General features: G+C 40.8%; 1 protein-coding gene across 2 annotated transcripts in view; it reads left to right on the forward strand.

Annotated features, from left to right (window-relative positions):
• Positions 1-376: 376 nt before the first annotated feature.
• The window catches only part of LOC126338779 (uncharacterized), a 224180-nt gene continuing 210035 nt past the window's right edge, over positions 377-14521 (forward strand). The window contains exon 1 of one of the 2 annotated variants that reach the window (XM_050001582.1): positions 377-720. In XM_050001582.1, coding sequence (XP_049857539.1) covers positions 573-720 — 148 coding nt within the window. In that variant the 5' untranslated portion in view covers positions 377-572. The remainder of the gene's footprint in view (positions 721-14521) is intronic. The other variant, XM_050001583.1, reaches the window with a different exon arrangement.

Raw genomic sequence — 14521 nt, forward strand, 5'->3', positions numbered from 1 at the left:
CTTTTACGCCAAACAGTTGGTGCTCTATTACCACGCGAGAACTATGGCGTGGGAAAGTTATGAGCAACGACGGAATCTTTAATTATCATATCGAAAAATAGGTACTTGGTACATCACACGCTTCCGTGCAGCAACTGGCGTACAAATTCACCGTAATCATGGAGAATGATAGACAAGAAACGAAACTCAGTTGACTTGTAGCAAAAATGTTCTTGCCATTCACTATGACAATGTACTCGGTCTTTGTGGAAAGTGTTTCTGGATTACAATTTGTGTTTGTATTTTCGGATCTATTCAGACATGTTTCCAATAAAATATTATCCACAAATGTAGCATCTTTTGTAACAATTGACAGAGATATTCCTCCAAAATGTTTGTATCATAACCTACTTTTCGTATTCCATTACATTAAAATTACCAGGCAATAACACACCTCCCCAACAACATTTGGCAAGAAAATAGAAATTGAAAATGTGAACAACTACAGTTTCCACACACAAAAAAGTCCTGGTTTTCAATATTTTCTAAATTATCGCTATTACCTTGGAGCACGGAAGTTGGGTTTTGCCAGAATGTCGCGTGGCGATCGTCTTCGGGAACAGCTGTTCCTTCTGGAATTTGTGCTACAGAAGCTCTGCATACCAGAATGCCTGCTGAAGAAGCAGCCGCGACTGCGGCTGAAATTCGCCGATTTTTCATGCATCGAGCTACAGTCTGAAGGTAAAATGTGTAACAAATACTTAAGTAAAATAGTGATATACCCATTTTGGGGTAGCTTGTATGTGTTGAGATGGCTTGGAACTCTCTGTCAAAATGTTATGTCGAAATGTCTAAGGGAAAGTAAATCGGGATACCGATCGTTAACTGCTAGAAGTCACTAAGGAGAAGAAGTGCGAATCATCTGGCTTAATCATGACCGCTTCCTGCAGAAAGAAGTAGGCGCGAGCATTCTGACGGTTATTTTCGAAGTAAAAGAGCGTCAATTGTGCGCAGCTGTATAGAAAATTGTATTCTTTGCATTGGCCCCACACATTACTACCTGGCGGTGTAAGCCAGACGCAAATGGCACTTGATCCGACTGCCTGCTAAATCCTTCAGTAATATATGAACTTACGATTAGTAGCTGTCTATTCGAAATGTCGACTATAAAGAAATACGTAATCAACTGTAACTCTCCCTCTACAGTTCACTATCAGTCGGAGCGAGAAAAAATTGCAGTCGCAGTAGTTCACTTGTGTGTCTACATGGAGGCAATGTCGTTAGCAGGCTATTGCGGGCAAATTGCGATAGAAAAAAAGAGATGGAGATTACTTCGAACTGCTGAAACTGCAGTCAGGTTTCCTCCGTCTAAGTCGTAGAAAGTACAACTACGGCTCAACTAACAAAGATGTAGTAAATGAATTTAGAATTTTCTTCTTGTCATCAGAAGGACAAGGACATTTAAAAAAATCTGTTCTCATGTTATATCATTTGAACAGTAAGGCTTTTAAAATTGTTTTTCAAATGAGTAGTTTTCTGTGAGATTAATAACGGCACTGATGGAAAAAGTTGGATTTTGTTACAGATTTACGTTCGGTAAGCTAGCAAAAAAGGTCATAAACAAAAATGTATGTATCATACTGCTAGCAGCTATGGCAATCCTATGAATATAACATCGTCAATAAACTCTCTACGTGCATCCGAAGGTGAAGTTCGCTGTTAGGAAAAGTTGGTCCTAGTTATTCCGAAAGAATTTACATACATTTTCACAATTCATAGTCCTGAAAAATGTTATCTGCTCGAAAATGAGTTCAAACAATCATTTCACATCATTACTTTTTTTCCTTTATACTGTGTCATGCATTCAGCAGCAATAAACTAAATATCGCAAAGCATTTCGGTTACGTCTCGAAACAAACTGCCCACCGTTAGTTTGTCATAAATCTACGAATTGAGAAACGTAGTTATTTACAAAGCAAAATAGAAATTAACACCAGGAACAGCAAACAAATGTGTTGGTATTAGCTGTCTGTCAAGACTTTTTTCCCCGCTTCCAAGACAATATAAATCAGAAATTAGATAAGTCAAAAGTAGGGTAAGTTATGAGTGCATTGAAACCTCCCATGATAAATATAAGATACGGAATGAGGCAGAGATATAAACTGTGAAAAATGTGTGAACGACGGTAATATTATTCCATATGAATTGAATCCCTCTTCGTTAGTGCTGTAAAATCCAGTTCCTCAAATCCAAGTAATCAGAAATCTGCATCCAGAGATGACTCTCAACACCTTTTGAGCTAATTCGTTTCCACAAAACTTTACAAATACAATGTCAACATGTACATCGAAAAAAGTAGGCGTGCACGACGTCATTAAATCAGTGACAAAAGTGAAAGCCGGTAGACATTTATCACTTGCCAAATTTTGTGATTCAGATATGGTAGAGATAAATATCGCACATTCTTTGCACATTAATAAAATGGTTTTTATAGTGATATTTTTTCAGTAAGGGTAACAAATTCAGTACTAATAACAGCTGTCGTCTAGTTTCTCTGTTTCGTATATTTTCCGAAATAAATGAATATTGCATACAACAGTAAATTTGTATGTGGTTGACATAAAACTAATAATCTTCACTAAACATCAATATGGGTTTAGATCGGCAACAATCTGTTATTGACAATGTTATTTATTTTGTACAAAGCTTTTTTGGAGTCAAAATAATTTTAGCCGGTGACAAAACAATAACACGAAAATTGTTCTCATTTTATGTGGCGTCAGAACTCGTGCCCAGTTTAAATGGATGAAAGTTTTAAGGTGCTTTTAGCGGCTGCCCCGTCTTTTTGGTTCCGTGTTCAACCAGCCTTCTTACTGAGTTCCACTGTTTAATTAATTCTTTTAACATATACCAACGATATGTTTAGATCTACTAGAAATTGTATGTGACATATCCTATTGCTGTAGCCTTTGCTTTTCGTTTTAACAAGAGTACTGCCATTCAGCACTACCACGATCTCGTGAAAGGGCGCCCAATAATTTTAAATCCATTCGTCTATCCATCCTTGGTATATAAAGTGTTAATAATGTGCATCCTATTATTATAATGGATAATAGTGATAAAAACTAGAAAAAATCGTTTGAATACATGTCTGAAAAAAATGATTGTTGATATGGGCTATTCTGAAAACATCCATCTGCCTGTTGGGAGTAAAGAAGTACTCAGTATAGTTACCAGTCATTTATCACATTCTTCAGCCCACCTACCCAGTCAGTCACAAACTCTTTCGATCACACATTTGTCACATGTTATTTTATTTCCACAAATAACCTGTTTTGATTTTACGTTCATCTTATCACAGTGCTGAACAGAGGACACTTAGTCGTTTACGTCTTGATAGTGGCTATAGGTTCAGGTTATCTTTGCAGATTAAATTAAAATAGCATCAAGATTATGAATTCTACAATTCATCTAGATACCATGGTCATCAGTCCCCTTCAAGAGTTAAAGCAACCTCACTCCTCACCTACTTCGTCACAAAAACATAGTGCTAGAAGCAAAACTGATGTGTTCTTATCTAACGAGTTTAATTTTGCCCAGGAATGAATGTAGTGAAATTCGTAACTATAACGCTCTTTTGATCATTTGACCTTAAAACCAAATTGCCCGACAGATAGCAGAAGTGATTTCAAATGTACTTTACATCATTTTTTCTTTAGGAATTCCCTGGAACAACGACTTGCCTGAAATCCAAATCAGTCAGTAACTCTTACATATTACATTATCACGTAATATACTCTGAAACCACAATATTTGACAGAAATTTAGTTCACTTACGAGGGTTTGATAATAAAAGAAAAAAACTATTTGAAACGCGCGATGCTCCGCATCTCGACCTCAATACATTTCGTTAAGTCCCTGTTTCAGATTTGTTGTTGTTGTTGTGGTCTTCAGTCCTGAGACTGGTTTGATGCAGCTCTCCATGCTACTCTATCCAGTGCAAGCTTCTTCATCTCCCAGTACCTACTGCAACCTACATCCTTCTGAATCTGCTTAGTGTACTCATCTCTCGGTCTCCCTCTACGATTTTTACCCTCCACACTGCCCTCCAATGCTAAATTTGTGATCCCTTGATGCCTCAAAACATGACCTACCAACCGATCCCTTCTTCTAGTCAAGTTGTGCCACAAACTTCTCTTCTCCCCAATCCTATTCAATACCTCCTCATTAGTTACGTGATCTATCCACCTTATCTTCAGTATTCTTCTGTACCACCACATTTCGAAAGCTTCTATTCTCTTCTTGTCCAAACTAGTTATCGTCCATGTTTCACTTCCATACATGGCTACACTCCAAACAAATATTTTCAGAAATGACTTCCTGACACTTAAATCTACATTCGATGTTAACAAATTTCTCTTCTTCAGAAACGCTTTCCTTGCCATTGCCAGTCTACATTTTATATCCTCTCTACTTCGACCATCATCAGTTATTTTACTTCCTAAATAGCAAAACTCCTTTACTACTTTAAGTGTCTCATTTCCTAATCTAATTCCCTCAGCATCACCCGACTTAATTCGACTACATTCCATTACCCTCGTTTTGCTTTTGTTGATGTTCATCTTATGTCCTCCTTTCAAGACACTATCCATACCGTTCAACTGCTCTTCCAAGTCCTTTGCCGTCTCTGACAGAATTACAATGTCATCGGCGAACCTCAAAGTTTTTACTTCGTCTCCATGAATTTTAATACCTACTCCAAATTTTTCTTTTGTTTCCTTTACTGCTTGCTCAATATACAGATTGAATAACATCGGGGAGAGGCTACAACCCTGTCTCACTCCTTTTCCAACCACTGCTTCCCTTTCATGCCCCTCGACTCTTATGACTGCCATCTGGTTTCTGTACAAATTGTAAATAGCCTTTCGCTCCCTGTATTTTACCCCTGCCACCTTTAGAATTTGAAAAAGAGTATTCCAGTCAACATTGTCAAAAGCTTTCTCTAAGTCTACAAATGCTAGTAACGTAGGTTTGCCTTTTCTTAATCTTTCTTCTAAGATAAGTCGTAAGGTCAGTATTGCCTCACGTGTTCCAACATTTCGACGGAATCCAAACTGATCCTCCCCGAGGTCCGCATCTACCAGTTTTTCCATTCGTCTGTAAAGAATTCGCGTTAGTATTTTGCAGCTGTGACTTATTAAACTGATAGTTCGGTAATTTTCACATCTGTCAGCACCTGCTTTCTTTGGGATTGGAATTATTATATTCTTCTTGAAATCTGAGGGTATTTCGCCTGTCTCATACATCTTGCTCACCAGCTGGTAGAGTCTTGTCATGACTGGCTCTCCCAAGGCCGTCAGTAGTTCTAATGGAATGTTGTCTACTCCGGGGGCCTTGTTTCGACTCAGGTCTTTCAGTGCTCTGTCAAACTCTTCACGCAGTATCGTATCACCAATTTCGTCTTCATCTACATCCTCTTCCATTTCCATAACATTGTCCTCAAGTACATGACCCTTGTATAAACCTTCTATATACTCCTTCCACCTTTCTGCCTTCCCTTCTTTGCTTAGAACTGGGTTGCCATCTGAGCTCTTGATATTCATACACGTGGTTCTCTTCTCTCCAAAGGTCTCTCTAATTTTCCTGTATGCAGTATCTATCTTACCCCTAGTGAGATAAGCTTCTACATCCTTACATTTGTCCTCTAGCCATCCCTGTTTAGCCATTTTGCACTTCCTGTCGATCTCATTTTTGAGACGTTTGTATTCCTTTTTGCCTGCTTCATTTACTGCATTTTTATATTTTCTCCTTTCATCAACTAAATCCAATATTTCTTCTGTTACCCAACGATTTCTAGCAGCCCTCGTCTTTTTACCTACTTTATCCTCTGCTGCCTTCACTACTTCATCCCTCAGAGCTACCCATTCTTCTTCTACTGTATTTCTTTCCCCTATTCCTGTCAATTGTTCCCTTATGCTCTCCCTGAAACTCTGTACAACCTCTGGTTCTTTCAGTTTATCCAGGTCCCATCTCCTTGAATTCCCTCCTTTTTGCAGTTTCTTCAATTTTAATCTGCAGTTCATAACCAATAGATTGTGGTCAGAGTCCACATCTGCCCCTGGAAATGTCTTACAACTTAAAACCTGGTTCCTAAATCTCTGTCTTACCATTATATAATCTATCTGATACCTTTTAGTATCTCCAGGGTTCTTCCATGTATACAACCTTCTTTCATGATTCTTAAACCAAGTGTTACCTATGATTAAGTTGTGCTCTGTACAAAATTCTACTAGGCGGCTTCCTCTTTCATTTCTTAGCCCCAATCCATATTCACCTACTATGTTTCCTTCTCTCCCTTTTCCTACACTCGAATTCCAGTCACCCATTACTATTAAATTTTCGTCTCCCTCCACTATCTGAATAATTTCTTTTATTTGATCATACATTTCTTAAATTTCTTCGTCATCTGCAGAGCTAGTTGGCATATAAACTTGTACTACTGTAGTAGGTGTGGGCTTCGTATCTATCTTGGCCACAATAATGCGTTCACTATGCTGTTTGTAGTAGCTTACCCGCATTCCTATTTTCCTGTTTCAGAGAATGTCTGAATTATGTGTGGGTTTCACATATATGCATCTTGCGGTTATCAGTTAGAGAAATGGTAATATTTACCACAGCCTCACAGTATATGTTTTCATTGATGAAAGTTGTTGTTTGGAATTAATTGAAGTCTGAGAGTATAGAGACACATACAAAAAAATGTACTTGAAGCAACACTGATCTGTACTTCACTCTAACGAGTGTAAGTTTGCCAAGGAGTGAAAGTAGAGAAGTTCTTAACTGTAATAATCTTTGATAATCTGACTTTAGAAACAAATTGTCTTGCGGATAGCAGAAGAGTTTTCAAACGTGCGTTACGTTGTTTTTCCCTTCTAGACCATAGGGAAGTTCTTGAGTAGAAACAAGTAGTTAGCTACAATCCGCTAAATGCCCAGTAAAAATACACAAATTTTAAATGTCTCTGTAATCTTTTGTTTCAGCGACACAAATCACATCATATCGTTTATCGTGAATGTGGTTTGTGAAACACAACTAAATTACTAGGCTTACCGAAAATTATAGTGTTATACATTAGCGATCTCAACAGTGCTTTGCTACTGTAAATGTGTTTTGGAATTCTAGCCCGGGGTATCCCTCGGAATTGCGTCACGACGCAAATTTCGACTGCTCTTTGATACTTCGTGTCCTTTGAAGATTTGTAAGACGAAATTACAATAACTCAAACAGAACACGAATGAAAAAGACTCCTTTGTTTTTACTTTTGATATTTATTGTTTCTGAAGACTTCTTTTAACGTTTGCATTCAATACACTTACAAAACATCAGTATATAAATTTCTCACTTTTATACACTGTGTGGCCGGAATATCAACTCGTTCTCTGAACTACCAGTTCATGAGAGGGCAACATACAGCTGACCTTGAGAGAAATACACTGATTGTGAATCATCTCCAACGTATTGAATGTGTAACCTTGAGCCTTCTTTATTGTTGTTGCAAACGAATATCTTGATTATGAACGGAAGTCGTTTAAAACGAATTGTTTAATCGGCTGGGATTATTAGCACATGGAATATGAGAACGACCTTTTCAGCCGCTAAACCTGTGAGGACGATAGCTTCAATGGCATATATGTATTTGCAGTTTCGTTTTCGCAATTTGTGGCTGGAGTTGGCTCAGACAAGTACAGTACACTGCATCCTTAATGCGATTTCCACAGCCGGCTTGATTGAATGATTCTGAAGCGAAATTTTACGTGATTATTATATAGGATTGTCCCTTGTTAGTCTAGTTCGATATTTGCTTAATCTGTATGAATTAACAGGGATCTGCTTAAATCTAATCTAAACTCCTATTGCAGTTTAGTCTCTTCAGTATGTACCCAAGGTTAGATTACAGCATAATGTGATATGTGTAACAGATCATTCCATGGCCCATAAAGCTCCCTGTTGGTGCCATCGTTAATATCGAAATCAGACTATAATACCTGCATATCAATTTACCATGTGTGCTGTAATTTCTGCTTGTGGTCATTTCAGGCGCTATGTGTGATAGGAAGGACACATATACTGCCTGGAACATACTCCCTCGGATTTAAAAAAAAGTGAAACCTCTCCACGATACATAACGCCTTTCTTGCAGCATATACCAAGAAGTTTCACCAACTAAACAGGTGCGTTAGTGTCCTCTTCGTCGGAGTTTTTGCTAATCTGACCTGGTAAGGGTTTCAGACTCACGAGTGGTACTAAAAAATCAGTCGAACACGTGTTTTGTAAGCTACTCATGTCGTTGATGCATTATACTTCCTATGCATTATACTTCCTTAAGATATCTCTCAGCTGAGCATGTGCCCTTTGGTTTACACTTTACTTTAAATCACTCGCAGGTACTTTTTTTATCGTAGTTCTGTTTCCAACAATTGTGTAACAGAACAGTACAGTATTTTTTCCACTGTGAATGCACAGTACGTTACATTTATTTACATCTGTTTACTGTACCAACCGTTGATCCCTACAGCCATTGCTCTCTTCAACTTATAGAAAACCACATGATCTGTGACCAGCTATTGCGCATTACGATAGTCAACATGTCTCTGTTTTATAGTCACATCATTCTCTACACCATCAAAACACGAAAACATTCAGCAGCGTATATGTATTAAAATGATACTTACATTGTGTCCGTACATGGTAAAGCGATACTTACTACAAACTACAAAATCCGTTTGCAACGTCTTTTTTATATATCTAAGTGCGGTCCTACAAAGGAAGTACTGGCTGACAGACGAAGTCTTCTGATGGTTCCTCAGAGAAGCACACCCCTACTTAATTCACGCTTGCACGTCCTGTAAAGCTCTCCCTTCAACGCTATGCTAATGTCAGCTTTGCTGTGTGTGGCCGTTCGACCTCCTAACCAACAACCCCTCTCACACTAGATCCTGTCACAGCCATGGTTTTTAGGCCGGCGCCGACCTGTGCCAGCCCATTTGATTCCTCTGGTCCAGGCGCCTAACACAGTAGTGCCCAACAGAACTCTCGCTAAGAAAATCACCAGCGTCTCCAAAGTCATGCTACCACCAGTTGCGCCACAACGTGGAGCTGCCAGTGACTACCTCAGACATTGCCAGGATCGACTTGTGTCGATGAAATGATAACCAAAACTTGAGCATGAACTGTTCTTGTAAAAACTTACACCAAGAAGTAGCTTTTTGTTTGTGTACTCTTTAATGAACTTGTTCTGCATTATCTACCTGGGCTGTATTCTCATTACACCTCCACCAACGCGTGACATATCAGTTGGTGACAATGTGATTGCAGGTGACTACAGTTTTTAGTTTTTCACACTTGTGCTACGGTCCAGATACACAGTGTTTTCTTTCATATCACTTTTACACAAAGAATGAACTGATATTGACCTTCCATTCCAGCATGTCTAGCCTATCAGGCGTTACTGCATAGGTACTACTGCTGCTCCACAGTACGCAGAGAGCTATGCAAGTGATGGTTGAGGAAACGGCTGACATCTGCATGACGCATCTTCAACTCTCAAATCACCTGTTTTACATCAGTTCCCTGCTAAAATGATTTTGGACGGCACCTCCAGCATTCCAGCTACTCAACAAAAAGCTCCGGCCATGGGCAACTACAATGGTGTCCAAAGTTAAAGCAACAAACCGCTATTTCCCCGTGTTGTGTCTAATTCACGGTATAATCATACAAAATATCAACAGATGTCCGTACAATCGTGTTCTGCATGGAAGATGGCATTCCGGTCAACGGATAACCACGTCAGTGATGACGTCAGGGCATCTATCAAACGGAGTAGTGTTTGCCAGATAGTCCCTCATGCACAATCGCTGTGTGTACAGTCACAGACGGTGCAGTATGGCACAAAGAAGATGCCTACCAGGCTCTCTGTGGTGTAGGGCCGTAAGAAGAATGGAAGCAGGACGGTCATAAACTGATGTGAACAGAAGGCTTAATGTGAATCGCTCTGTTGTTTCTGAGATGTGGTGACAATTTATAAGAGACCGAAACAGTATCCCGAAGACTAGGGCAGGGACGACCACATGTGATATCAAAAGAGAAGATCGTTATTTGGCCATAAGAGCACGCCGGTACTGCCTCAATACTGCACTGCAAATGGCATCTGACCTCGCAGCGTCCACTGGACGTGTTGTATCGAGAGAAACTGTGTGCAGAAGGTTTCAGCAGAGTAGCCTTTATTGTCGGAGATCTTGTGTATGTGTGACGTGTTACAGAAGAAACGTTTAGAGTCGTGAACGTGCCACCTGGACGGACGAACAGTAGGCCAATGTTCTTTTCGCAGATGAGTCCCGATTTGGTCTGGACAGTGATTCTCGACGCATTCGCATCTGGAGAGAACGTGAAACTCGATTTTCGAATACAAACAGTGTTAAAAGAGACGAATATCGAGGAGGATGGGCAGTGTAGGGTCAATCGGCAAGGTTTAACTGCTGTCAGGTATCACGACGAGATTTTGGGACCTCATGTGCGGTTGTTGCGGGGTCGTGTGGTCCCAGACTTCGTATTAATGGACAATAGTGGTCGATTTCATAGAGCACGGGTGTTTGATGTTTTCTTGGAGACGAAAGATCCTGCATGCATGGCGTGGCCTACTCGCTCTCCCAACTTGAATCCCTTAGAGCATGTCTGGGATGCACTAGGGAGACTGGTCGCATCACTTTAGCATCCACCAACCGCTCTGTAAGATTTGCGAGCAGCTCTGCAGGACGAATGGGCGTTATTGCCTCAACGTGGACTGATGACATCACTCGCCTGTATTGCAGCCAGACATGGTAATACCCCGTGCTGAACACATTAACCAGTTGTCTGAATGTGTGTGCAAATCCGCTAAGTTGGAAAGAACGAAGAACATTTTTGTGTACTGTTATGCAGGTTGCAGTTGTTTACGTTCTGTGTTCTTTACATTGTTTCTACTTTAGTATCACCTGTTTACTGTGTTTTGTTGCAAAATAAACGCAACCTTGCAACATTTCCGTTTGTTGCTTTAATTTTTGACACCGAATGGAGCAACATTTTCTGGCTCAGGATGTCACAAGTGACACTCAGCAGGACGTGTTCTTTTTGGCGTATGCAGGCCCTGAAATATACAACTAACGGCAGCAGCTCAACCCAGAGGTCAAGCCCCGTGCCCTCCCGTATGAAAATTTGAAGTCATGCCCCCAGAACATTTTGTTCCTCAAGTGTATGTTGAGGCTGCCCGTCACAAGTTTTTCAGCTGCCATAACCTCAGGTGCAATCTTACAGGTAAAGAGTACCCAGAGACTGTAGGTTCCAGTGTGCAACCCCTTAGTGTAAACAATTGTATGCAGCATCCCTAGTCCAGGACACTATCGTCATCCTCTTGCCAGACGAAGGACTCTACAATAACCTCCTCAAGTTCAAGGATCAGCATTGGATACGATCCTCCCCATCATTACAGCCTTAGAACTGTCTCTTAGATCCTCGGCAGCGTTGCAGGATCCTCCTAAGTATTTGCCACCCTCCCTAATCACCATCCCTCACACCGACCCAATACATGTTCTTCAGTGATCATCGTTGATTGAGACGTACCGTCACCTGGGATCCCCTCGACTTCAGGCATTTTCCAAGCAACTCTGAAATTACAACGATGACATCATTGAACTCAAAGGAGAGTACCTGTCATTTGCCTTCATGGCAAGCATCCTTGTGGCTACGAATCTTCTTGGTTTGGACGTTTTCAACACCAATTGTCTAGTAGTATATGACTCCACCAACAGTATCCATCCACCTGTGGCCAGCTTGCGTTTATGAGACTTGTGCAACAAATAACGAATTTGAAACTTTTTGGCAGACTAAAAGTGCGTGCCGGACCGAGACTCGAACTTGGGACCTTTGCCTTTAGCGGACAAGTGCTCTACCAACTGAGCTACCGAAGCACAACTCACGACCCGTTTTCACAATCTTACTTCAGCCAGTACCTAGTCTAGTCTTCTAGTAACGAATTTGTTTTTTTTAGAGCCTTCTAGCAATGTCACACGGTTTGAGGCTTATGTCATCGTAATTCTGTTGGCTACACACAACTTCTTTAAGGTGTGCAACTTACCTTTTGCACCCAGGGATAAGCGTCAGAAAGACTTTCAACGCTTGCAAGATGAGAATATCTTGACAGCAGCCCCTAACAGTCAGTGAGTCATTCCATTCGTAGCCCTGAAAAAACTAAATGGGTTGCAGAGACTTCGAGCCCCTGATGAATGCCCAGTCAATCATCAGTGTCTACCCTGTCCCAAGAGTTGAAGACATCCAGGCGCTTCTTGCCGGTGCCAGATCCCTTCAACTCCTCTTAGGTAAGGCGTCAAGAGCATTTTGGTGATCAACAATCCTTTTGGTCTTCTGCGCTATAACAGGTTTCCTCTTGGCATTTTTCAATGATACTGAGAAAATCTAACATCAGATTTGTTCGGAATAAACAACTATCTAGACGACAACATCCACAAAATGATAATTATTGGTATAGGTAAAAATGCACAGGAGTTAGCGACTAACCTAGAAGCCTTTTTTTATTTCCAGCTCAACAAGGACAAACTCTGTTTTTTAAAAGACAGGTCGAATATTTGGGACAAATCCTAAGTGAGTCAGGGATATGACCCATGCTGCGATACATTCAAGCTGTCCAGAAACTTCTGACCTCTAAAGACACTATACAGCTCCAATCTGTGTTGGGACAACTCAATTACCGTAGGAAATTCGTCGCCCATACTACAGCCATAGTGGAAAACCTTCATTCAGCTATTGTGGAAAAATGCAAGTGTAATTGGACTCTCACTTGTGACAACGCCTTCTGGGATCTAAAACACGCTCTTTTTTATCCACCACGCCTTAGAGCCTATGACACATCCTAGTCATTGATTGTGTCCGCTGACACATGACACTACCACTTGTGTGCTGCTGGTCTCATAAAGTCAGCGGGTTGGAAGGCACTATAGATTTCATCTTCAAAACATTAACGCAGGCACAGCACAGCTAGAGCCAGCTAGATAAGAATGATATGCCTGTTGTTTTTACCCTCAAGAAATTCCATGTTTATGGGTATAGCAGATAGTTTACATTCCTAAGTGATCATTAGCCTCTCTTACCATTGTCCAAGACTGTCTCGAATATTCCAACCAGGATGGTGCAGCATCTCCAGAGGTTGACATTTTTTTTCTGAGTACTCCTAAGACATCAAGTACCATACCAAAGCTCAACAAGCAAATTCCAATATCCATCTCCAGCTATTGCTGGGCCAAGGCTCAGAAGCCCATTCGTCACCAGTGATCTGTTTCCTCATGAATACCAAAGGAGAAGAAGCAGTGGACACCTTACCCTTAGATACAGCAGTCATGGCTCCCCGACCTTCTGAGGACTTTCTCGTCCAGAAGTACACCATCTAGTGAACTGTATTTGTCCAGCAGATCGCAGATAATTAGAGCACCAATAAATACAATTTATCTGGTATTGGCGCAACGAAGAATCCACTCTTGAGTCACAAAGCAGGAAATCATAAAGAATAAAAAGCGGTACCCCTCAAGGATTAGTATCATCTCTACTCCCTTTTAATGTTTACACCAGTGAAATACCAGGTATTAGGTCAAGTAAGTTTTGCTACGCCAATGATTTGGCTATAACCACTCAAAACAAGTGGCTAGAAAAAGGAGAAGCAACTTTAACAGCTGATCTAGAAGTACTAAACCAGTGCTACAAAAAATGGAGGCTGTGCACAAATCCAAAGAAAACAGAGACTTGCGCCTTTCATTTAAATAACCGACTGGCAGACCGAACTGAACATAACCTTCTATGGAGTGAAAATCAAACACAGCAAATATCAAAAATATCTGATCTAAACTCTTGACATGTCACTTACCTTCAAAAACTACGTTGAACTAACTAGCCATAAATTGAAAACTCGAAATAATATCATCTGGAAATTAGTGGGTACCACGTGGGGAGCAGATGCAATTAAACTACGCACTGCAGCCCCCCATGAACCATGGACCTTGCCGTTGGTGGGGTGGCTTGCGTGCCTCAGCGATACAGATAGCCGTACCGTAGGTACAACCACAACGGAGGGGTATCAGTTGAGAGGCCAGACAAACATGTGGTTCCTGAAGAGGGGCAGCAGTCTTTTCAGTAGTTGCAAGGGCAACAGTCTGGATGATTGACTGATCTGGCCTTGCAACATTAACCAAAACGGCCTTGCTGTGCTGGTAATGCGAATGGCTGAAAGCAAGGGGAAACTACATCCGTAATTTTTCCCGAGGGCATGCAGCTTTGCTGTATGATTAAATGATGATGACGTCCTCTTGGGTAAAATATTCCGGAGGTAAAATAGTCCCCCATTCGGATCTCCGGGCGGGGACTACTCAAGAGGATGTCGTTATCAGCAGAAAGAAAACTGGCGTTCTACGGATCGGAGCGTGGAATGTCAGATCCCTTAATC

Source organism: Schistocerca gregaria, chromosome 1, assembly GCF_023897955.1.
Source record: "Schistocerca gregaria isolate iqSchGreg1 chromosome 1, iqSchGreg1.2, whole genome shotgun sequence".
NCBI classification, from domain to species: Eukaryota; Metazoa; Arthropoda; class Insecta; order Orthoptera; family Acrididae; genus Schistocerca; species Schistocerca gregaria.